The sequence below is a fragment of the Athene noctua genome, chromosome 2, assembly GCF_965140245.1.
Source record: "Athene noctua chromosome 2, bAthNoc1.hap1.1, whole genome shotgun sequence".
NCBI lineage: Eukaryota > Metazoa > Chordata > Aves > Strigiformes > Strigidae > Athene > Athene noctua.
This window is the reverse complement of record NC_134038.1, coordinates 67,635,368-67,661,985: the sequence shown is the minus strand read 5'-3', so window position 1 is coordinate 67,661,985 and position 26,618 is coordinate 67,635,368. Positions and strand designations below refer to the sequence as shown.

Below are 26,618 nucleotides of genomic sequence, written 5' to 3'. Positions count from 1 at the left end.
CTACACCTGACAATAGGTACCATTTTGCCAAGAAATGCATGTTCAGTTTTTTATCAGCTACAGTGGGGCAAGAATGTAAATACTTGAATACAAAGTTAAATTTACATGTAATCTTAAGTCATATATATTCAAATAAAAACTGCAAGAGCACTTTTGCAGCTTTCAGAGTTGTATCTGCATATAAAGCCAGGATTTCCCCTAGGTCTGGCTCTCTTTTATAGCTCTCAATAGCCACATTTCAAATTCTGTTTTCATTAGGGAACATCCTATTATTTGAAAAGGGAATTGCTACTTATAGATCACAGCAATATAGTCTTCTCTATCAGTTACCTGAATCAAAAATATCATGCTTTTGATGAATTTGAATCAGATCTGTCTAGATACACTAAAGGAGTATGCCAGGAGGTTTGAATATACCATTGATGCAGTGGCTTATACAAAAGGAGACTGAACATAAGTACAGTGGAAGCATAACCGATTGAATGTAATATTTCTTCAGAAAAAGCCATAAAATCCCCTGTAGAAGCAATGATTATAAATCACTATATAAATATTCAAAGTAATTTTTTTCAATATGCTCATAAATGAAACATTTCCAAGACAATAAAGCTATCTGTAGGAATGCAGACAACAGAAGCCGATCCCTTTCTACTCTCATCAAATGTTACAATGAAATCCTATGCCAGATGAGTACTGTCTTTATTATATATACACTCACGTGTAGCATTCTGACACTCCCAAGTTTTCTTAGCTTCCAGCTAAATCCATTAAAGAATACTTCTGTGCCAAAAATTATCTCTCCTCTCCCAGACTCTACCAAGACCACAATGAGTATGCTCATTCCCAGGCCAGTAGGACTGTTTTCTTGAAACCATAGTGCCTGGCACCAAGTCCAAAAGCAGAGACGGTATCCACATCTCCCACATGCAGATAGTCAGGCTCTATAAAGAACCTGTGCACTGAGGCTCTCGTTGAAAACTGACTGTGTTCACACAAGTAATAACTGTAACACAGGGTAGCTGTGTAAGGGAAAAAAATTGCCAGGATATATTTAACCTTCATGTGCTTGACTTCACAAGTGGATATGAAGAAACAAGAATCTCTTGCAACTTGTGATCTCTCTTAGCCAAAATAACACAACATTTTTTCCACTCAACTACAGTCATCCCTCAGAAAAATGAGTAATATGAAATACCTTAAGAGGAAGAACTTCTTTATTAATACCATAGAAGTAAGCCATTGCTTGTGTCCATGAGCAAAGACCTGCTACATTTCCACACACTTTTTTAGCAGTCTCAAGATTATAATCCTCCATATCCAAATAAGGCTCTAAAAGCTCCACAGTTTCTCCTGTAATGGAGTCCTTGTCAACAGAAAGGAAAAAGGAAAATTTTTAATGGATTTTAGAATAAATCTGCTTCACAGAACCATTCTTCTTTTTAAAAACATGGTGCTACCACTTCTTGCAGAAGAAATGAACACAACACCACTGTTGCCTTTCATTCTTATAAAGGACAGAAGATTAGTTGTTTCTTGTGAACTCAAAGTGAAAATAGCTCCTACTTCCATTGCTTCAGATTGACTGAAGTTTGTATTTAACATCCCTATTTGACCCATAATATTTACAGCTGGTACAGCACTGTACTTTCTTTTCCCCTCAATCAGATGTCCTTGCCCCATCTTTAATACCATCGCCAGTGATCAGTGAGCTAGTTTGGAAGCTAATATGACAGAAATCTAAGTCCGCAAACTAGTGATTAGTTTTCTTCTAGGCTAGTCACCTGAACAAGTTCACCATGGCATCAGACAGGCACCAGTGTGAACACAGCTAAGGGAGTCAAACATGCAGCTTTAGGAAGAAAAAGGGTGAAACTGAAGGCACTGACTTCACTGAAGCTAACCCTTTTCCTTAACCGCAAAAACAATTATTTCATCTGCTCACTTCATTATTCTAATCTCAGTTCCCCCTCCCCCCTCCTTAAACAATCTGCTGAGAAAAGCCAGATCTTTGATGATGGTGGTTAATCTGTAATTATGTAAGTGTCACACGAAAATGGAATTCATCTCCTTAAGCTATATAGCGAGTAGAAGAGTTTATACAGGATAACAATGGTTTCTTAACAATAGAGGCATTAAGAATCTTCCCCTTTTTTGGCAGTGTGTTAACGCCTTTCTTTTAATGCATCTAAAAATCATCCTCCATTCATACTGTCAAGTAATATACCCCTTTCCTGCTTTTCTGCATAGCAAAAAGGACTTTCTTGTACTTGTCTGATCCCTAGCTACTATAATAACAGAGACATTCATTACAGTATTCCTAAGACCATACATGGTGATGTTTTCACTATGAGCATTTGCTAAAATCTAAAATAGTGCTGGACAAACATTTTGCTTTTTCATTCTCCTACTCAAAGTTATGAGGGATCAAGCTGGCAAAGGTGAAGTAAAGACTAATCAGCAGTGACCTAAATCTGTTCAAGAGCTTGAAAAATGTCATGTCTTTTCTTCTAAGTAATGAATTTTAAACCCAATGAACTATTTCATCCACTAATCTTGCTTGCCTAGAAAAATTGGGAAAGAGCAACAATCTCACATACAAGTAAGCAGTGCAGTCTACTCAGAACTCCAGACATGATGAGCTTTCAATCTTAAAAACTTAGAAATGAGGCAGGAGGACAGCAATGTGAAGTACCTCATCAGGGATAGGTCTAGTGTTCTTCACCACATTCATCAGTATAGCTTCCTGCAAGAACTCAGTCCCACAGAGGTTGTTCTGACTTCTCTGAATAAAGTTAAATGTGATTCAAACTACCAGCAGAAACACATACACTATTAATAAGTGCCAAAACTGGAAGCCTCATTAGAGAGACACTTGAGTAAGCAGTGCATAATTAGTCTCCATTATCTTTAAACTCATTTCCTCTTTCTGTTTAGTGAAGATAGCACTTGGAAAAGTGACCAGATTGACAGCCCCAGGAAGAGACTGTCTACAGAGGTAGTGCAAATTTCCACATGTTGCCTTGTCAGTATGGCTCACTGGGAGAAATGGCTCCTGGGGATTGTGAGAATCATGGTTTCAAGCCTCATCTGCACAACAAAACCACTCCAGTAGCTTAGAAAAGGCATCGGCAAAATGCACAGCTGAAGCAGATGAAAAAAATCAGTGTGCAAATGAAAGATTATGTTCTGCAACATTGCAGAAAACCCAGGTTTTGCCAAAACCTGCTTGGTTTTCTGGATTTTGAAGTTGGGTTATGATTCTGCAATTCCATATTCCAGCCTCAGTCTTTTTCTGGTCCAGCTACCTGTGACATCTTTCTTCTCTTCCCTGCAGAGAAATTTCCCTTGTCTCACAGTTCAGTGAATCTTACATGGGACAAGTTTCTCTCCTGACAGAAATAAAAACCCGTGTTTGCTTTTATTTTTCTTACAGTTGATACTAAGGTTCACATTTCATTCTGCATTTCACTATTTTGTAGTAAAAGAACGCTGAAAATTCACAAATATCTCAGTATTTTTCCTGACAGAATGCTCATTTTCTTCTGTATTTCCTCCTAGCTCCCCACGAAACAATTCTGGAGATGGAGTTCTAGAGCACCTTATATGCAAATAGGCCTCGTAGCACTGGAGATGGTGAGCCATTTGAAAAATCGTCCTTTTAAGGCAAATTCCTACTGAGAAGGAGGAACTGCCTGAAAAAAGATAATGCTAAGCTTCTCAAGATTTGATCTAGTTCTTAGGATACTTGTGTCTGCCATCAAAAGTGTGTGGCCCAAGAGGAAGATTACTGAAATAATGAACCATGAAAATAGAGAGGAATACAGTCACAAAGGTATCTACAACTATAGGTACATAAAAGCCTCATCTGTTTCAAACTGCCTTTGAAGGTAGAAGGCATTTTTATGTGATCTCTAAAGATAGCTATAGAATAGTGCCACTATTAACTTCTTACCTTCTGGAAAGTAAGCAACATGCTAAGAAATCCTGAATTATTCATTAGCTTCAGAGCCTCAGTCCACGATGGCTTCACACATGGGCGTTCTTGATCAGGTGTTACTGAGTCTATTTTTCTTTGGAATAAAAGTAGCACGCAATCCATAATTCGCATTATCAAGTGAGGAGGTTTACCCAATTTGCGAACAGTTGCAATGTCAGAAGGTTTTATTGTCTGAAAAATTAAAAAATAAAATAATCCATTTATTTAGGCAATCACTTGACAGTAGAGAAAGATGGGTTTTGGGAGGACTGCATATGCAATGGAATTGCTGCATTTTTGCTGGTCACCTAGAAGCAGTACTGCAGAAAGTCCTTAAAGGTGCTACCACTCAATGACTGCTTTATTACCTGACAGTAGAGGAGGTACTGCCCATCTTATTCCTCCACTGCCTCAGTTTTCAGTTTTTTTCTACAAGAATTAACAGGGTGGTTCTAGTCCTTTCAATATCTTTTTTTTTTTTTTTCCCCAAGTCACAAGCATAAGCCATATTATTACAAACAATCATTAACTACATGCATGTTCAGTTCAGACCTGCAGGGCTGCCTCAGCTTCTTCCAGTGCAGGTCTTGCAGCTTCAAGCTTCTCTTCTGCTGCTGCTTTATCAACGGCAATATCATCCACAATGGCCTGAGCTTTGTCTTTTACCTTTTGCACCTGCATTTTCACCTTTTCAGCAGCTTGGGCTTTCATAGTTACTTCCAATAAAACTTCATCAGCTTTTTTTGAAGCTACAACCAAATCTTCCTCCTTCACCACCAGCTCTTTGGAGAGCTGATTTACTGAAACCTCAGCTTCCATCAGTTTTGCAAGACCTGTTGAACATATTGCATTTTAGCAACAAGAAGAGCGATCGAGAGAAAAACCTCAGTGAATCTACCTGGATATTTAAAATAAGTCACTCAGATTCATATTTAGGAACGCTAGTGAGTGATCCCATTCGTTGAACATAAAACTTAAGCAGGGGTAATGTCCATTTGTTATTTAATTTTTTTTTTTAATGGGTAAGAGTCTTCAGAATCTGTCATTTGATCACTTGTTTATATTCTTACATATGAGAGGGACACTAAATGTTGAACACACCTATCGAAAAACATTAGTATTTTGAATGGCACTCTTAAGAATTATGTGTGCGATTTTAGAAATCCATGAGACCATAGGTACTAGACTGTACTCGCTGTACAAAACAAAGAGGAGGAACCTGGCAATGCAAGTGAAAACACAAGGAGAGTAGGCTGAGCCTCTAAATTCAACATTACATGAAGGTCCAGATGAGATGGGGGTGAAAGAAACTAAAGATTTTTGAGCAATACAGTGCTCCAACATTTTAATCAAAAGATGAGAAAATCACCTAGAAAAGCTACAAGTATTCTCATATATAAATGCATGCATCTAACTGTATATGCATCATGTAAATCTTTCTAACCCTCAAAAAAGGAACATGTATATTCCTTCCATGAACCCAGCCACCCTCTACCTACAGAGATATGTGTACATAGCTCATTTCTGCAATTGGCAACAGTTGGAAAAGAAACAGTTTAAGTTCACATTCAGTTTCAGGAACTGTTTAATTGTTTACTGTGTATGACTGTGTGCAGTGTAGTATTTTGGAAATTTTACATTTGGCATATAACTGTTTCTTTAAAAGATTCTTCAGAGGCACTGAATCTGAACATTCACTTACCATCCCTAAGATTTACTTCTAGCATGTTTAAATGTGAAAACTAGGATCTCAGTTGTTCCTTGGAACGCACACATGTCAAAGCAGGAGCTTCAGGTATTTTAACTGTTAACTAATACTTTTTTCAAAATTCATCTGCAACATTGATAAAGTTCATTGAAACAAAATCTCTAGATATTTTGTAATCATATACAACAGTTGAAAACATATGAGTCTGCTTTCAAATGAAAGTGAGCTCACAATTTAAATCCATACTTCTACATTCTTTTACTCAGATTCTTCTCAACCTTTTAAAAACAAATAAACAAAAATCAAACAGATTTTACAGTACCTGTTCTCATGCGTTCAGACAAGCTTCCAACATTGGCAAACTTCTCCTTGTAAATAGCTTTGTAGCCTCCAATGAAGGACAGGTAAGATTTCGGAGTCACAAATGTTCGTCGCCTATATCGTTCAAAGTATTCAACACATTTTTCAGCTACAATATCTTGAAATGTTCCCATGGTGTTAACAACACTCTGTTTCACTTCATCTGTGCACTCAATATGGTAGGAAACTAAGAAATGCTGTGCAACTGCTACAAGAGCATCTTTAGGCCAGCGCTGGAACCAGTCCATGGTACAGCCTGAAATCAGACCTGGAAATTTGAGAGCACGAGTTCTGAATTTTTCCCCAATGGGAGAAAAACAAAGAACCACATGCAGGTTATTACGAACTCGACTAAGAAAGTAGTTATAAAGATTTTCACCAGTGGGAGTACGCCTTGGGTACTCCTTCTTCATTGCCGGTATCAGGTCTTGTGTGATTTCACCAATTTCATCTCGTGCAAAAAGATTTGAGACTTCACCTGAAGCCAAAACATTGTTCATGTACTCAAGAAAAGATTCATCTCTGATTTCACTGTCTGTGAATATAAAGACAATGCCCTTTCCTTTTTGCCCAGCAGTGCGGTACAAGATTTTCAGATCATCCAAAAGGTTGTTGGTGGCATATGTTCTGGGATAGAAAAGGATTAAAGAGAGAACAAAAATTACAAACCATTTTAGGAATTATCTGTCATTTGGCTCAGCTTCCTTAAGGCAAGAAAAAGTCTACAGAAGAAATCAATACCATATCTCCTGGTTTCATTTTTTTAGGGTTTTTTTCTTAAGCATCTTCCCAAAGTGACCATAAATCATTGGAAAGGAGGTGAAATCAACAGAGTAACATGCTGGGAAAAAAGATGGTAAGAGCAATACTGTGTCTAAGGTAATTATGATGCTGGTTTGCATCCCTACAGTTTGCAAATGTAAATTCTCTATTAGAACTGTAGGCTAATACAGCTGGATTAAGTTGTCGAATAGGTTCTGATACCTGTAAGCATTCCATAAATACAGCTGGATTCTCCATGGAATACATTGAGAGAAGGTTAAAGGAAATCATTAAGAATCAAGAAAAACTGAAACTGAGTTTTTTATTGATTTATCTGGTTTAACTGAAATCAAGCCCCAGAAATTATGCTTGAACACTATCATATGGGCTGATCAACTCTGCTGCAATTGGAGACCACAGCTGGTTCTTTCATTACACCTCTTATTGCTGGTGCACACAGTAAGACTCAGATGCAGTCCACACAAATTCAACTACAGATTTCAGATTATGTAATATAAAAAGAAGTAAAGTAAGGTCAATAAAATGGCAGATTTTGTCCATTATGTTCTTAGCCAATTAAAGCTGAAAATAGGAACCTCTTTTATTTGAAACCAGTTTCTTATTTCCAAGAGTCTTTTCAAAGTCACAAGTAATACTTGCAATACACACATGACCCATTCTTCAGTATTTGAAAACAATACTCTATTTTTATATTAAATATGCCATACAAAACGTCTCCCGGCTCTCTTCCAGTTCCACCTTACCACTGCTCTAATACAGGCACTGCAAAACTCGGAATACAATCTAATTTCAGTTTGCATGTATCAATGATTTGTGGTATTCCAATGAGAACATAGGAATTTCTCTGCTGAGTCAGAATAGCAGCCCATCTAGCTCAATACTCTTTAACACCAGCAATGTGAAATGCTACTTGGAGAGAAAACAAGAGCCAGCATCCGTTCTTCACTGCTCATTTCTTTCTTCCCCCTCCATATTCATAGCCATTGTATTAGGAATGTTACAAGGTATGTCCATCTTGTCCTCTCGGTATCCATTTATGAACCTGCTAATATTGTCTTCCTCCATGGCTTCTTATAGCAAGTTTCAAAAGCTGACTATCTGCTTTGTAAACACACACTTTCAGTTACCTGATTTTAGCCCACCTCCAGCTAGCTTCAGCAAACAAACCTTCCCTAAGTGACTGAAATATTTATTTGCTTTATTAATACATTTTGAATATTGCAAGACTAGGGACTCAATTATGTGATGCTACACTTTTTTCTTTCCCTCCTTTTTTTATTCCCACTGTTCCTTCCTTCTGCTTCTGGGACACAGGAAGAGGCTGTGATATCTCTTTCTTTCTCTTTCCTTTCATCAGAAACCTCATAACATTTTTCAAAGACTTGCTATATCCCTCTAAGGAAGATTTCTCTGTGTGTTGAGTAGTTTTCAGACAGACTGCCAGCCCTCAGTGCTTACCTCTGTAAACCCTATGTCAAAAGAGAAGCAGATGGAAGGCAGTAGTTACTCCCAGTCTCTTTAAATTTCTACAAATTACTAAATTCCAGCACTATGAACTATTAAGTCATTGATAGCAGTTGTAATCATACAGTTTGGGTTTGTAAGTATCTATAGAAAAATTTACTATTTCCCCTGGCAATCAGCATTTGCCCACTATGCAGAATACACCAGCAGGTTATTCCATGTTATCTTTAGTGCAAAATGGTATTTTAGTGGGGTTTCACAAGGGTGCATTGCTGACTCAAATCCTGAAGGAAAGACAGGTTTCTTGTCAGTAGCATAAAGGCAGCAAAACAAAGACCCAGGGTCTGTCATCGATAGACTGTGCATTTGCACAGATGCTTTTGATCGAAAATGTAATTTACAATGAGGGATAAAATGTTTGACAAGTTTGTATTTTTTTATGATTGTGAGTTGTTCATTTCTATGGCAAATTAATGAGCAAGTATCTATGTACACTGCATTGTGTTACCTTGTTAAAGTAATCTGAAAGCTCTCATATCCAGCAATATATGATGCTAGTCTGGTCAGACTCTGTTTTCCAGATCCACCCACACCCACCAACAATGCATTTCCTTGTGGAGTACGAATAATCCGTGATATTTTAATCAAATGGATGATTGCATCCTGTGTATTGAGAGAAAAATGGATGAAAAGATGTAAAAATAATATCATGTATATACAACTAGAAGTATCACCAAGCAACTGCTTCTCAAGAACTTGATGACTTCTCTGGAGCCTATGCCAAAGACTCAATCCTGTACTCATCAAAATCAACAAGAGATTTCCCCCTGACTTCAGTGAGTAGCAGGCCTAGCCCAAGAGAAATGCGCTTGTATCAAATTCATATGAAGCAATGTCACATGCAGGGGTAAGGTCATGCCCCTTTGGGGAAGAAGAAAAAGTAGAAAGGATGTGGATTAACACTTTCCCCCAACCTTTAAGCTGGGATATTTACAGGCTCTCTAAATTAGCTGCCAAAACTAAAATACAAATACACTATAGACATTTCTTATTCAACTGCTGTATTTATCTTAGAGCAAGAATTAATATGAAATGCCCTAAAAATCTAACAAACCACCTGGTCTAAAGCTGAAGAAAGCATCATGCATCAAGAGACCTTTAGGAAGGTGATAGCTTTCAGAGGTGCAAGGTGATATTCACAATGCGTACTGTAGAAACAAATGAGTTGTGCTTTACATTGTGGAGGGCAGGAGAAATAAAAGATTGGGAATTGCAAAGACATGGAATCATTTGTGGGAGCAAAGACAGCTGAGAGACAGCAGCATGGCTTTATAGAGTTTATTTGTAAGGCTTACTGGATACAGGGCTAGCCATTCTGAGCTATCTCCAAAATAATTTGATAGAAACATAGAAGATCCATGTATCGGTAAACACAAAAGACCAGGCACTTCTGTATTAATATAGTTACAGGCACTAATACCTTGAAAAATACTAAATCCATCTTTGATCCTCTGATGGTTTCATTGTACTGCTGCATGTACATCTGTAATCTTTCAGACAAATAATCCAAAGATGGGATAGGCTCATAAATTTTAGGAGCCTTCAACTCTGCATCATCAGGTTCATCTCCAGTGGCTTCTGGGACATCACGCAAGAAATCCACAAAGTATAATTCTGCGGATTTAACTTCAAACAGATTTTGACCATGTTCTGCAGAAGCAATCTACAACAATACATTAAGGGTTGCCTTAGTAATAAAGCATTTCATTGGCCTGTTTCTGTGGCAAATACTGAAACACTACTTGCCTACCTTTTTCATCATATCTTCAAACCAGTCTTTATCACTTTGGCTGATGAACCTGTCTGCAATAACACGTCTGCATTCATGCTGGAACAAGGCTACCAAAACACTGATGCTCTGGCAGACTTCAGAAGTAACTGTGAGTATTCCTTGCCAAATACGACTGAGGTCTCGTAAATTGAAGATGTAATGAAATTTAGATGGAGTTGGTAACATCTACAAAATAAGGCCATAAACTATATTCACATAACTACTAAATAAAAATATTTTCTAACTACAATTAAATGAATATGGAAATTCTCACAAACTTCAAAATCAATATTGCATTAAAGCAGAAATACATGCTTGGCTTTTAAGAGGCAGGGGTAAATATGAAGAAAAGACGGTAGCAATGAGCAGCTCTTCAATTTCACATAGATTTTGCTCAAGTTTTTTTGAATCTTTCAAGTCCCAAGAACCTGCACTGAAGGGCAGCCAAGACAGTTACTTAATGATGGCATTGAAGGCCACAGTAAAAATGTCAGCATTTGTTAACCTTTGGTGTTGCTCCTGCTCTTTCTTACAGATCATTTCTGTCACCCTCTTCTGACTTTTCCAAGAACTTCTGAGGAAAAGTTAATGAGGAAAAGGAAAGCAGATAAGGAAAAGCAAATAAAAGAGAGCAGAAAAATGAGAAAAGAGGATTTGAAATAAAAAAATGAACAATTTAGCAAAAATTACATTTGTTCTATAGATAGTTAATTAGCAGTAAAACACCATTTCTGTTGAATATACTGCTCAATAGTTGACTGGTCAATAGTTTAACTAGAACTCTATTTCTCTGTGTAAGCCACGTTTATGTCTACAGTTGAGTTGTTTGAGAAATTCTGACCAAAAATTTCTGGACTAAAAAGTAACATTTATCAAATACCTGCCTATCCTTATCTTTTCACCATTCTTCTCCACTTTTTTTCATTAGAAGATCAAATTTGACACATATTTCTATGCTGTAATTTCACTCTTTTAAAATTTTATTCTGCACCTAAATTACAGTTTCTATTTCAGAGCAACACTTGCTTAGGAATTGCAGTTAAATATTGTTACAATCTGTTTGAAATGGAAGAAGTAAATACTTAGAATTTACTAAATACTAGATTTTCTTTGTTTTGAAATTATTCCCTCTCCACCAAATTTGACTTATTTCTTTTAATTCAGATATTTCAAGTTTCTCACAATCACAAATATCTTTACAGAAGATTCCTATCTAATTTTTAATGTAGAGTTCCTTATGGCCTTGACATTTTCTCAACCAGAAAACCTCTAAATCTTCTTATCAGCTATGCTTACTAAGCTAATTCTTACATTAGCTATAGAAGGCACTGCATATGATTATGTTTTTAGTCAGCTAACTAGGTGCTGATCACAACAAATGCAGAACAGAAGCATTAGCCAGCAGTTATATACATACAGGTCACACCTTCACAGTATGAAGTATGAACACACATGACAGTGCAAAGGACCTGGATCTTGTTGCTTTGTCATAGTACAGATGTTTCAAAGGCTTCTTAACAGACATAATTTTACCTTTGCTTTTGTTGTTTGCCAAACCTTTCGAGTTGTAGATACTAATGCTGAAGCCAGTTTACATATTTCTTCAGGGAAACATCGTTGTTCACAGAAATAGCCTTCAGCTATTGTTCTAAATATTTTGTCAATAGAGGAACTGGAAGGGAGTGTGCAGTTGTAGATGGTGAACTGGCGTTTCAGGCGCTGTGGGATGTCATTCCGACCTCCCCCAGGGTGAATCATAGCAGCTACAAACTGGATGTCAACCACATTTGTGAATTCTCCTGGCTTCTCCAAATTGTAGAAACCTTTCTGTTCCATCAACTGTCTTACAATCTCATTGGTGATCTAGTTATCAAAAAAAAAAAAAAAAAGAAAAAAAAGAAGCAGTTAAGTATTTCAGGGTTCTCAACTTAAAAAAAATGAAAGAGGAAATCTCCAGTATAATAAATTAGTAGATAGAAGGACCATCTCTTATCTTTCTTAATTTCAGATATTCTGCTGGACACTTCAGCAATTTACAAAGCCATGTTAAATAGTACCAAGCCCTCTGACACAGTGGATTGGTTGCATGTAAGCTTCACATGCTAAGTAGTTGTGGATATGAGGTCAGACATTCAACCAGATTTCCATAATATCAGTCTAAGAAAATACATCACTTTTAAGTTTCAAGCCAGACTATATATTCAGATTGACACAGGCACTTAGACAGTGACAAAGAATGATTAGTTTAACACAAAGTATAGTCACACATTCAGCTGTGTAGAGGTAGTGAGAGAATAGGATTACAGAGCTATACTGGGAGCAAGAAAATTACTCTTTCTGAGCAGCAATGTTTCTGAATTTAAGTCAGATTTTCAGAGTACAGGTTTACAAGCATTCATTTATCAGTACCTCAAGACATCTTGCTAATCTTGGATGTCAACTGTGATGTTAGATTTCACCTAATAATAACTGTACTTTAAATTCCAGAGTGGAGGAAAGAAGGAAACAGTGTGTCTCTGATTGCTTCTTGGATTTGCATGCTTCCTTTCCCAGACTGGTTCTCAGTACAGCTAGTTTGAATATTCTGCAGCCCTCTATGTCAACGAAACAAAAGGCTTAAAAGCTACAATGATTGCACTAAGTGGCTTGATGCTGATCCTAATTTTTGGGGACTGGCAGCTTATTACTCTCGGCAAAAACTGGCCTGAAGAAATTGTTTCTAGTAGATGTACTTGGTCTAGTCCGTGTTAAGATACCTTTTTCCTACACTTTCCTATTTTTGCAATCCACAGATCAGCATTTACATCAACAGCAATGGTAAGACCACCAACTCCCAAATGTTATAATTTTCCTTTTACCTGATCACCCCATTCATTAATCACAGGCATGTTGATGTCATCAATAAAGACAGTCATTTTCTTCCCTGACGGAGGACCATATGTGGTACCCATCCTTTTATCTATGTAACTTTCTATGCTCCTTTGGAACATATTTGGCAGAGTTGCAGAAGAAAAGTTCAGGCATTTGGTCAAGTGAACATCAGGATCATATTTGCTTGTGTAATCCTGCAAGATAAAGCAATTTTAATTAAGTAACCAGATCAATTCAGCCAAGAGGAGAAGCAGATCCTCAGCAGCCCTACAAAAATCAGACAGGTACAAAGCCTCAGTCCTGCTCTTAACTTCAGAATGTCAAACAGCAATTTATTTAAGATAAATATACCATCTCTGACCTGAAGTTCAAACTCTCAGTTAATGTTTTGCATATAGTTTCTAAGTACTAAAATTTATAAGCTTTTAAAGGACTTCACTAAGTGTTACAACAAGTAGACATGTGACAACTCAAGATGCAAATAAACTTTCTATTCGGGGTTTTTCTAAGTTTGAGCTGTTAGTGACAATCTATTGCAGCAGTCTGCAAGGAACAAGTGAAAAACCAAATCCTTTTTCATGTTTACATTACAGCACCATATCTTACCACAAATGCAGTGTAAGTGAACGGTAGTGTCAAATTAAACCCAGCTACATCACATTTATTGATAGTTATCCTCTCTTAATGAAGAATGGAATCCTTGGGTTTTATGAATGCATACACTTTTCACACTTAGTGAGGCTTCATAATAGAAACGGAAAGAAAAAGATGTAACCCTGGAGTCACACCAAGGCATATATATATATAAAGAATGGAAAATATCTTGTTTAGCAAGAGTCCTGGGACATAAAAATAGTCTTAAAAATTCCAGATTTCCAACATTATTTCTTTTTAAAGACTCAGTACTTCTGCAATGATGACAAAGTTGAATATCATTTAAATTCTTCTCTGTATAACAGGGTTGACTAGAAATGTTCCCATTCTGGTACCTCAGAAACATAAACCTATGGCATTGATGATTAAGTGCTCTAAGAACAACTCCAGTAAGACATATTCTGTGTGACAACAGAAAGGAGGATACAGCTAAGCTCCCCAGAAATATTTTGATGAATATTGTTAAACTGTTAATGTTGTTGATACGATGTTGATACAACAATCTCAGTTTAAGAAAAGGTGCCCTTCAGAAATAGGTTTTTCTCAGACAACACACAAATGACAGTCTACACAAGAAATGTATATGCAATGGTCCTGTATTTGATGAGTACATCACATTGGTGATGTACTCTCGACAGCTGATGGGTTGGTGCAGGTCACTGCTCAGACCGCTCCTTGGGGCTCCAACAGCTTGTACAAAATTAATGTACTGGGTGCAGGTGACCAGATGCTGGCAGGGGGGACTGTGGGACAGGCCCCTGTGAGAAGAGGACAGGGCTTCTCCCTACCAGACACAGCTGTTTCCAGCTGGCTCAAACGGACCCATCAGAGCCAATCAGTCCATGTAAGAAAGGGCAAAATGCTGCCTGGCAGTTGAGAGACAGTAGTGAGAAAAAATGGGAGAGAAACAGCCCTGCAGACACAAAGGTGAGAGCAGAAAGAAGCAAAAGAGGTGCTCCAAGAGAGATTCCCCTGCAGCCCATGGTGTAGACCGTGGTGAAGTTGGTTTGTCCCCTTGCAGCTCATGGAGGACCATGTTGGAGCTGATATCCACACCATAGCCCCTGGAGGTCCCCACTCCACAGCAGGTAGATGTGCTCCCAAGGAAGCTGTAGTACAAGGAGAGCCCATGTCAGAGCAGGCTCCTGGCAGGAGCTGAGGCCTGTGTAGAGGAGCCCACACTGGAGCAGGTTTGCTGTCAGGACTTGTGACCCCATGGGGAACCCACGCTGGAGCAGTCTGTTCTTGAAGGACTGCACCCCATGGAAGGGACCCATGCTGGAGCAGTTCATGAACTGCGGCCATGGTAAAGACCTGTGCTGGAGCAGTTTGGACTCTATCCCATGGAAGGGACCCCATGTGGGAGTAGAGAGCAGCATGAGGAGGAAAAAGCAGCAGAGAGGATCTGTTATGGACTGATTGCAGGCCCCATTCCCCAAACCCCTGTGCTGCTCAGCAGGGAGAAGGTAAAGAAGTCAGGGATGAAGGAGTGAAGCTGAGCCTCAGAAGAAGGGAGGGGTGAGGGGATGGTGGTTTTAGTATTGTCTTTGTTTTTCACCATCCTATTCTAGTTTTAATTAGAAATAAATTAAACTAATTTTCTCCAAGTCAAGTCTGTTTTGCCCATGACAGTAACTGGTGCGTGATCTCCCTGTCCTTACCTCAACCCCTGTCCTGCTAAGGAGGGGGAGGGAACCAGCGGCTGGGTGGGGTGTCTTGCAGCTGGCCAAGGTCAACCCGCTGCAACTGTGAATACACACCATTCAAAAAACAGACCAGTGTTTTATTCATTATGGCATTTCAGCATCTTGGTAACAGTAATATTTTACAGTACATAAAAGAGAACTATCTTTGAAAAAGAAGAGGTTATTTAATGGGATTAGTTTTGTTAGTTAAACTGTCAGAGAGTTTTCAACTCTACCATACCAGTTTCATGTTAAATTCTGGACTTTTGCAATTCATGAATAGATAGTACAGAGAGTAAAGGTCTTAAATAACACTATGTTATAAGTTCTTTATTTTGATATATACTGATGCCTTACTCAATGCTGAAGATTACTTCAGATTAATTCAGAATACTACCTGAAGTATTCTATATTAAAACTTTTTTACTTTTTCATGAAACCAGCTGCTTATAGCTGAAGATTTCTTTTCCAGGAGGTATAGTAAAGCAAAATTCCACAGAAGGTGGAAGCAGAAGGGGAACAGTTGTGAAGGCAGTTAACTTTCACTCCTAAACTTAAATGAGATCAAATATCTACTGGCATTATGCTCTCTTGTGTAAGGAACATACTCTGCTCTATAGAAGAGATACGGCGTAAGCAACTCCCAAGAATCAGATCCAATTATTTTTAGGGACAGAAATGGCAGCTGAATGCTGGAGGTTGCCAATATCTGGCCAAAATCCAGTATGCAGAATATCAAGACCATCACCCAGACCCCGCCTCTTCACTCTGCTAAAATAGTTCACCAGCTGGTGCCAGGAACAGAGGTTGACATTACACCAGCATGCATGTTGGCATCAACAGCTAAGCTGAAAAAGCAGTATTAATGGCTGCTGGCATTGGTACAACTCGCTTTATGTCAGGGCTCAGAAAGCACATGGCCAGGGGACACAAAATGGCTCCAGATTCTAAGAAAGCCAGAGGTCAATTTAGGCCAGTGTTTTTCAGTTATTTTCAATTTCAGGACGTCTGCATATTCTCCAGTGGAGGTACAGATGCCTGTATGGCAAATTCAGCTGTCCCAACCGTAGTTCAGGTTTATTCAGCTCCCTCTCCTTGATCAAAGACTTTAAAGATTCCCCTGGAAATCACAGATATCATGCTGAAAACTTGCAGTTTTTGAAAGAAGGGATGCCAAGTTTGCTATCACATCTGGGTTTGTTCAGACTTTTGATTATTGGCTCTTCTGTAGTAAGTTATTAAAAGTGTCACATGATTAACCATCATTTTGTAATATGGGAAGCACGTATTTGTTGATTTAATAGCAATCCTGTTATTATTTTCTTCTACAGAAAGAAAAGTATGTCATTTTCAGTGAAAGAATTAAGAAAGCAGATACTAAACATGAAATTTACCCTCTGAAAAACCACCCTGAGTAAAGAAGGAAGTTCTTTATTTCTCTTCAGTTTGGCTTGTGAAGAATGTCTGTGCAACTAGGGTGTACAAAAGATCAGCTCACACATGGTACCACTGACAAAGCATGGGGAAATAAAAAAAATACTCCAAGGATCAATATTTTCTTAGCAGAATCTCTAGTTTGACTTCTCAAAAGAAAAGAAAGCATATGAAAGTGCATTTATCACATGACCTTGTGGTTATGGTTTAAAAGAACCCTTTATACTAAAGTATAGAATACTTAAGGGTTTTTGCTTGTAGGCCATCTGAGTACTGGCAACAAGCCTCAATAAGAATGCTAGTATGTAATCTGAAGAAAAGTCAAACTACTCTTACACTTCAATTTCTGTGCCAATGTCAATTATTGCAATGTTATCATAAGAAGATATTACATGTTTTTACATTCCACCTACCTTAATCATAACTGTTTTTGCTGTTCCCTGTTCCCCAATTAGGAGAACAGCTTTTCCTTGCCTCATGATAGTGTGCATTAGAAAGTCTGTTCGGACACTGTCTACATTTGGAACTAGAATGGAAGTATATTCTGGTACTGAATCTTTAGGGTAAATATATTCAGGGACCTGTATAAGAAAGACATGCAAAAAGTTTGAGACTTTCTACCTGCCCACTCAATCACTTTGCATCAGAACACAAAACCAAATGTACTTTATAAAATGTACATTAACAAAACTTTTCTTCTTGAAAGCCAAGCATCAATTTATAATTAATCAGTCCTTGCCATTTTTTTCTAAAAGGGTGTTAGGCTAACAGGATATTTTCACTCCACTGTTCTCCACTCCATGAAGAAAGCTTTTCCTTGCTGGGAGCTCCTAAATAGTAGGATGATAGACAGTAGACAATGTTAAGATCACTTCTGTTTCACTTCCAAAGCTATTTCAAATGCGTGTTTCTATTCCCTGCCAAAGATAGTTATGGAGAAAAGAAAAAATCTTTCAAAAAAGAAACTCTTGAGCATTTGGTAGGGTTAATCTTCCTAACCAAATTATGCAGGGTTTTAAGTAATAAATTTCTTGTATACTCATTAAGAAAGTTTAGCATGTCACAGCATACGAACCTTCTTTGACCAGTGCTCCCACTGGCCACAAGCATTGATACCAAACTCAAAGATGGTTTCTTCTCCTTTCACAGCTGGAAGTTCTTTCACTGCTGAGTGCTTTCGTAGGAACAGCTCCATTTTCAGCCTGTCATCTGGTTCCAAAAGAGCTCCAGCTGACCACATTACAGCAAAAATGAACAAGCGAGCAATATGTTCCTCGCTGAGCTGCTTCTCATCTCGGTCAGACAATAGACCCTGCAAAAGCAGATGCAATATGTAACTACTGCTCTCCTAGAATAATGTCCCAGCACAAATAACAGAATGAGAGAAAGAAAAATTGAATGTCATATCTACCTGTAGGAGGTCAGTAGCTTGTTTGATGTACATACATTCTAAAATTGGCATTTTTGGAGTCACAGCAGAGAAAACAAAATCTATCACATCCTGGAAAGGAAAAACGTCATTTAAAGAATCTGTTTACCAGTTTCAATGATATGATTTACTCTGAGATGAGACCAATTTCTTAATTTCAAACATATTCTAAACTTTATTCCAAACAACATTTTCCCCCATTTCTAGGATTATAAATATTCAGATTTAGACCATAAAATTTTGCTAACATGCTAGAAAAAGAACTTTGATGTACCACAGTCAGGAGAATTATTCATATGAGCTCCGTACAGCAATTTCCTGAAGAGCAATTTGAAGACTGCTTTTCAGTTACAGCAGAGGTCTGCCATTTGTGCTCTCCACTGGAGATTTTAATCTACCATTGCCATTTTTGTACTAGGAAGATAAAAGCACTAGAACTGCTGTAATGATACGTATATAACGCACAACCTCACCACTATAAATTTCTGTCTATCATCTGATCTGTTCTGACTGCACCATAATGTACTTGTCCATCTTGAAACCAATACTCTCAGTTCTACTGTAGAACACTGGCAGGCTCCAAAGATAATTTTGTAACTGATTTTCATGGAACCTGGACTTTCTTCAGGTTACTCCATAGTGATGGCTACCATGCCTGCCTTTGCCAAGTGTTCTGCAACACCTTTAGCAAAGTTTCAAATTGATATAAAGTCCTTTCTGAGATTTGCAGTGCAGAATTATTTAAAAATATGGATTTCCATCCACAGTACAGATTGATGTAAATTATAACCTACTTTCACCTTCATTTAACAATTTTTAATATCATTCCCTCCCTAAGGGTTCCATTTGCCTTCATAATCTTTGGAAATCAACACTGCCTACACGTTATGAGAAGTAAAAGTACAACAGGAACACTATGGAAGATAGTAATTGTGGAGGATTTGCATTTACGGCTCCCATGTCCTGCCAGTGAGAAATCTAAGACAATGAATACATTCAATCACCCAAAGATGTAAACAATCACCTACATATTTTTGAAAAATCAGTGAGCTACTTACCCATATACTCAACAGCTTTGTTCCAATTCTCAGTTTACTTTTTTTGCAACTAAAGATCTTTAAGTACCCTATGATGAGTATTTATTGGCACAGAGACTGAATCAGGATTTTTACCCTTTCTCCTGAGTTCCATCTCACTAAAATAGTGGGTAATACACACAACAAAAATACATGTTATGAGAAAAAAACCACCTCATTTATCCCCTTAATCTAGAATAGGGCTCATGGCTAAGCGGTCTGAGAAAGAAGACAGTCTGAACGTGGGCATACACAGGAGGAGGGAAGCTTAGAAAACATCCCTTTTTTTGTTGTTTCTTGCTGACTAGCAAAAGTGCTTCCACCTCTGTGTGTTGTTGTTTGTGGCTTTCCCGCTAATATGCCTGGTTTACCCCCAGCAATTCATAGCGTGCTCAAGTGACTAGCTGAGGGCGTTGTGAGTAACACAAGGAATGGGTAGAAGTAAGGCACTGCAAGCAGTGTGGGAGATTCAAGTCTAAAGACCTTTAAAATGTGAATCTAAATCTCTCTGAGATTCAGTTTCTTCATCTATAAAATAGACAGTGTCTCACAGGGCATGGCAAATTGTTTAATAATTGATTTGACATACTCAGAATAAAGATATTTTATGACTCAAAGTAGTCTGAATTTTCAAGAGCCAAATTTTCTCCAGAATGAGTTTTGTGGTACTTATGATTCCAGTCAGGTTTGTGTAATTCTTGTTCTTTATGAAAAAAAAAAAAAAATCAGAACCATATACACTACTATTTTATTAGTACTATTTTTAAAACAATACATGGCTGAAGGAAGGATGCAAGATCAAAATAGCAATTACCATGTATTAATGACTTAGGGTATTTTGTTTGGACAGGGGGTCTGGAAAAATTCATTAGACCATGACAAATACACATAAATTGTGAAGAATTTGGGTCAGGAATTTGCTATTGCTTACAAGATGACTGCAAAATGAAGGCAGATATTAAAAACTCATATGAGAAAAGACCCTTCTGCACAGTGTACAGTCACTGTGGAACTCTCTGGACTGTAGAATGCTCTTTAGGACAAGAAATTGGTAACATATTCAAAGGGTTGAGACAAGCACAAGAACAATTAAATAATGAAAAGTTATTAATATTTATAATATTAATTTGAATATCAACATTTAAATATCAGAGCTAAGAAACTCTTTGGATTAGACATTCAACTCTATGCTCCAGAGGCAATAGCAGCCTTTACTCAAACAAGATTAGGGTGAGATTTAATGTGGAAGGAGGAATAAGTCACATGTGACTACTCTGCTGTTTGTAGAACTTCTCTGAAGTCTCCAGAATAGGTCAATAGGGAATCCAGGACACCAGATTTAATTTTTTTAAAAAAGGAAAGTGAGAATGATCTTAAAATTGCTAGATGTTTTTAATTTAAGTAATACATAGACATGGTGAAATTTGTGTTACTCATAACATCCATCACCAGTTTGAGCTTCATACTTTGCAGACAAACTAAATAATGCCACTCAGGCAATTATTTAATTTTTTTCAGTTCTTTGAAACTGTCTCAGATAATTGTTTCTATCAGCTAAGCAATTCTGTTTCTTACAGGTAGCAGCATCATTCACAGTCAAGAAACTGTCAGTATAGCTTCTAAATTTAAGAGAGTAGAGATTTTATATGGGGATGGGAGTTTACTTGAAATTACTCCTAAGCAGGAAATGTTGCTGAGAAGAAACAACTGAGAGAGTGAAAGTCCAGCCCTTCAATCACTGTTTTAAAAACATCCTGTGGAAATAGAAAGGATTCAATGAAAGATAATTCAAAATAAGATAGTTTTTTAGGGTTTGTTTTGGGGGTTTTTTGTTGGGGTTTTTTTGTTTGTTTTTTGGTTGTCGTTGGGGTTGTTTTTTAATTTATCCTTGTCTTTTGGACTATCTCCCATCTTTTGTATAAAAAATAGACTTACAGTGGAATTTATAATATACATTAATAAATACATTCTTTCAACTGATTCACAACTGTTATTCTATGGACCTTACTCCTACATTACTGCTACTTGCTGTACCTCCATTAATAATAATTTTATCCAGTATGAAGACTTGCAGTGACAAATACTATGTTTATTAGAATAAATAATGACTGTTTCTTGTAAGCAAATTGGCATTACTATAGCAGTTGTCTTACATCTATTTTGGTTGAATTCAGATTGATTTCAAAAGGTCTCTATAGGTATACCTAAAGACTGATTCTGCTTTGTTACTATAGCATAAACTTTGTTTTCTTCTAAAAATCAGATATTTGTAAGTTGCTTATATCCATGCTTTTCTTAATACTAGCATTAAATTCACCAAGGTCTATATTTGGCATTTGACTACTACTGTTGATGCATCTTATTTCACAAATTTTCTTTAGAATTTATCCCTTTTTTTATGTGTGGGAAAACAATAACTGTAAAAGAGCCATCTGAATACAAAAGTAGCGTTACCCTCATCTGTAAAATCACTGCTATCACTTCTATTATTTGAGAAGCAAAGATAGCTCATTAAAAGTGAAAGAAAACTGACAGCATGACAGCTTTCATTTACATTTCGATAGTTCTAAATGCAGCCTTCAGCACAAAACTAACTTCATATTTCACTGCATTTTCATCTCTCAATCTAATAAAATACATATTTTTCTGGTCTTTATTGTTATTGCTTCAGGCTTGGGTATTTTAAATGTTGTTATTATGTTTTCAGAGCAAGTTGTAGCATAAAATATAAATAGAAATGTGGCAAAGAAACAGTAAATTGACCCACGTATATATTACTTTGGAAGCATATTTTAAAATTCATTACTAGAATTGTTTCTCTTGCTGCTGCAGTAAATACTGTCATAGCATTATGTTTTGGAGGTAGAACAAAATTAATAGCTCGTTAAACACTGGTTCTAAAGTAAATGGGCACTGAAATGAGACATATCTGTAAGAAGACATTTGTTAACATTCAAGGCATTCCAAAACTATATTAATCATTGCTTTTATCATGATTTATAAATAAACTTACTGAAATATCACTCAAAGTTCATTAAAAACTGCATTTGTAAAATCCAACAACGATGAAAAATATTACAGGAGAAACCCTTATAAAATCCAACACCAATTACACAAGTAAACTGCAAGAGCAAGCCAATGAGAAAGCAAGGTATATAAGGAAGTTGCATTTGTTCCACAGATGTTGGGGAAATCAGAAGATAACAACACTGAAAGATCACAAAGCAATAACTATTTCTTAAACAAATTCCAAAGAAAAAATAAAAATTTCAGTGTAATTGAAAAAAGTATACTACTGAGATTATGCTTTTAGACCCACTATTGAGTACAACCATCCATAATATTAATAGAACCTTTTTAATGATTCAGGATGCTAAGGCCAAATGGAGGGGAAAAAACCATTCAGAATTCTCCCTTTGGATCTATTGACTGAACACAGTTTAGCCAGAGAATGTATCAAGGAGAAGTCATCTCAAAAACTTCCTTTGGAACAGAATCATGGATTGTATAATGAGAAGAGGCCACTATCATCACCTATGCTGAGCTTCAAAACACCACAGAGCACAGAACTACCCTGAATTAATTTCAACTACAGCATGTCTTTTAAAAATAACTAATGGACCAAAGTAATTCCTGCTGCAGCCAAAATCAAGAAAAATTCCACAAGTGAATCTAGCTTAACTTCTTTCCAAATTTAATTCTTTACTTTTAAAACAAACAAGGAAGTTTACCCTCTCCCTTTATGTACCCTAAGAACTAAAATCACAGTAACAATTACAGTCCAAGAGAAAATCTGTTTTGCCAACATGCATTATAAAATAGTCACAGATTTAACAATCCACTGCCAACAACCTATGCAGACAAAACAAAGCATCCAAATTATTCACCTGTTATAGTTTCATTCATTCATTACTGTTAGAGATAATTCTCTCTCTTTTTTAATACTTCATCCTTATTTTATTACATAAACAAAAGGAAGTAAATAATATAAAAAGCACTTAGGAAGAAACAATGCTTCATTAAATAAAGAATAAGAAATGCTTTTTTTTTTTTTTTTCTAAAGTGATTGAATTACGTACCTGAAATACAGCATTAAAGCAATTCCATAGGATATCAGAGTATGTAACAGGTAGCGTTTGCAGCCAAGCCTTTAAAATAGGCTTCCAATCTAACACCGAGGAACTCATGAAGACCATCCCATTACGAGAAACTGTTGCAGGGGAAGCATTGTCAATGTTGTGAGGTTCAAAAACAATTTTGCAAGTGGGGGACATTGGAATACGATCTCCATTGGCCAAAGTAAGGGTCTTATTATCGTCCAGAACAGAGTTCAGATTTTCAATCCATATTGCATCAACAGGCCCATCCAAAACTATCCAGATATGCTCACCCTAAAAAAAGGAGACACACACACATGCAAGTTTATATATGTTGACCAAAAATACACATTGACTTTATCTCAGATAAGGTACTCTTGGATATAAATAATGACTCATAATTTGGCGCTGATTAGCTCAGCATGAAGTGCGACTTTATAATTTGCTCAGTGATTTTAATCCTTCTTTTGTTATTCTGTGTCATATCAAAAAGGATATCAAGGAATAATGACAAAAATTTATTTGCATTGTTTCAAGCATAAAGTTGTCTTTTCTTCTACAAAAGTACATCAGTCAGCCCAGCAACCAGCAAGGTGGATGAAAACATTTCCCATTAAATACAGTCATGGACATGGGCACACAGTCAATCCTTGTGGGACATTATCTAAGTATTTCATGTAAGGCTTCCCATTTCCCAATGGGAACTGAATGAAACGTCAGAAGATTTGAGTGTAATTATGATTCCATGAAACATCATCTGCAAGTTTGATAAGAGAATTGGGAAATGCCTATACTGATTTCCTACCAAAGCCTCTTACATTCTGATATAATTAGTGAAACAGAGTGGCAATGACATAAAACCAGACAGGATTAAATTAACTTTCCTGTCCTCACCTCAAAAAATTAACAGCCCTTTGTTTTTTTGTTTGAATGGTAGGACTTCTTGTTTACAGAAGGAAGCAAAACCCTTAAAACCCTTTTCCATTTCCAGTTTAATTCTGGAACTTCAAGCGCTTGAGAAGCCTAGTGCTCTCTGGCATATACACATAATGCTGACTCTTGCATACATTGAGCTTGCAGACACAAAGCAAAACTAACACTGTATTTTCCCATTTAATTTTGTAATGGAAGATCTTTCACATAAATGACAGGTAATAAGACCTGATGGAAACAGTATTAAATATCCTTATTAAGTATCATGATACAATATCTCTTACCTTCTTTGCTTTTAAAGTTTTTCTCCATAATGTAGAGAAAATACCATCTGTCCAGTCATTTGTAGCAACATCAAGGGTACCAAACATCTGGGAAGCTGTGATTGCCTTTGGGTTCATTCTCATCTCTTTATGAGGAGCACCACAATCTGTCATTGCTTTCATCAAAATATTAATGCATTTTGTCTTTCCTGCACCAGTTGGACCTAGAGTCATCATACCTTAAAACAACATAAACATGGTTTAAAATGAAATGTCAAAATGTCATGCTACCATTTAATGGTTCTTTGCATCAGCGATCCCTGTTTTATTTTTATCAAAAGCCAATAGAAAAAAAGATGCTTGTCACTCCACTTAATGTTGACTGAAATTGAATTTAAATTATTAAAAGGCCTCTATAAATGTCTGCTCTATTATGATAGGCAAGTCTATGTGGGTCTATATCGTCCCTCAGGCAGTTCTTTTCCTTTTTCTAATTGGAACACACAACTGCTTTTTGATGTGCACATGCAATGACATTGACATGACTGATGAAATACAAAACCAGTAATTTCTAAATGTATTTAATGAGAATGAGAAGTTCCCAATGATATACAAAATTGACTGTATCTTTCTGAGGCAAAAGTAACAAAAATATGTACCTGCATCCATCCACGCTGACATTTTAATAGATCTTTCTCACACAAAAAAGTTAACAGCAACCACACTTTTAATTTCATGAGTGTATACACATACTGCCTAAGGAAAAGAAGCCATGTCTTCAGCAATAAATTGAGCCTACAGTCAATCCTTTTTAATTATATTTTCTAAATCACCTATTCAAGAGGCCCAGAGTCTGTCCAAAAGCAGATGGGACATTCAAATGGACACTTACAAAATATCTAAGGGAGATAGGTAACTCATATTAACCCTAAAGGCAACTGGACAACATAATCCTTAGCTGACTGAAAACTTCTGCAACAAAAGTATGGAAAAAGTTACAAACCTAATCCACTACAATGCAGGCTACTTGATGTTTTCTCTGAAACTAAAGAGAGCTGAATATTCTCCAAAACAATTTGAGCACCCAGACAATCACTTACTCATGACATGTGCTACATATTGGAAGATCTAATCCAAGCCCCTCAATGTTAATGGAATGGTCTTTCTGCTAGTTTCAACAGCATTTCAGTCAAAACTTATGCAAAAGATATTTCAGGATCCATGTACTGAATCTCCATGCATATGTGTGTGTGTGTATATGCTTAAGCACTTCATTTGCACATATTGTCTTTATTTCAACCAAGAGAAGCCATGCATTTTAAATATTTTGATACTTGAAATCCCTTGGTGACCTCTCCATAAATCCAGGGGTCCATGAGTAGGACAAATGGAAGTCAGAAAAACAGAATATTTTTCTCTCCTTGCAATAACTTGTGTCACAGAAAGGCCCTGGGCATCCAAGTGTTAGGCCAATTAAAGCTGCATGACCCCTGGGAACAGCAGGGACATGTGAAGAGAAGAGGCATCTAAGCAGAATGCCATAGTGGATCCTAAAAATTTTTGGATAAGAGCGGACCAAACAGCTTCTTCTAACAAGAGGTGCATTTACTCGGCACAGCATTAACCAGTTCTTTGGTCTAATCAATAATCTGAACTAAATGTTTGAGGCGTTAAGGTCTCAGACTGTGCTAGGTGAATATTTACTTTTCTTTGTTCCATTAGTATAAGCTTACTATTCTCTTATTGACATGAATAGACAGAATAAAAATGGTGACATCTTTAGAAGTCTTTGCTTCTTTAGTTACATTTCCTTTATATATTCTTCTTCATATACTAAACATTCCTTAGTTGTTGTAGGTTAGGGGAGTAGGGGACATTTCAAAGTAGGGGTACTTTTTTCCTTTCAGCTATGAATTGTAAACCTGCTTTTACTATAGTCTTTAGTACCCTTCCTAAGACCAGATAAACTTTACTCATTAGTCTTTTGCACACTGTAAAAATGTATTTTTATAGAATCACAGAATGGTTGATGTTGGAAGGGACCTCTGGAGGCC

General features: G+C 36.9%; 1 protein-coding gene across 1 annotated transcript in view; it reads right to left on the bottom strand.

Moving 5' to 3' along the window:
• LOC141956926 (dynein axonemal heavy chain 5-like) overlaps positions 1-26,618 on the bottom strand; it is a 169,947-nt gene that overhangs the window by 65,447 nt on the left and 77,882 nt on the right. The window contains exons 46-59 of the mRNA XM_074897797.1: positions 24,586-24,803; positions 23,351-23,662; positions 18,178-18,267; positions 17,842-18,078; positions 17,180-17,347; positions 12,981-13,187; positions 11,656-11,985; positions 10,102-10,308; positions 9,772-10,014; positions 8,800-8,954; positions 6,007-6,671; positions 4,529-4,809; positions 3,953-4,168; positions 1,196-1,363 (exon numbers count right to left, since the gene is read on the bottom strand). Of these exons, the coding sequence (XP_074753898.1) occupies positions 1,196-1,363; positions 3,953-4,168; positions 4,529-4,809; positions 6,007-6,671; positions 8,800-8,954; positions 9,772-10,014; positions 10,102-10,308; positions 11,656-11,985; positions 12,981-13,187; positions 17,180-17,347; positions 17,842-18,078; positions 18,178-18,267; positions 23,351-23,662; positions 24,586-24,803 (3,497 nt within the window). The remainder of the gene's footprint in view (positions 1-1,195; positions 1,364-3,952; positions 4,169-4,528; positions 4,810-6,006; positions 6,672-8,799; positions 8,955-9,771; positions 10,015-10,101; positions 10,309-11,655; positions 11,986-12,980; positions 13,188-17,179; positions 17,348-17,841; positions 18,079-18,177; positions 18,268-23,350; positions 23,663-24,585; positions 24,804-26,618) is intronic.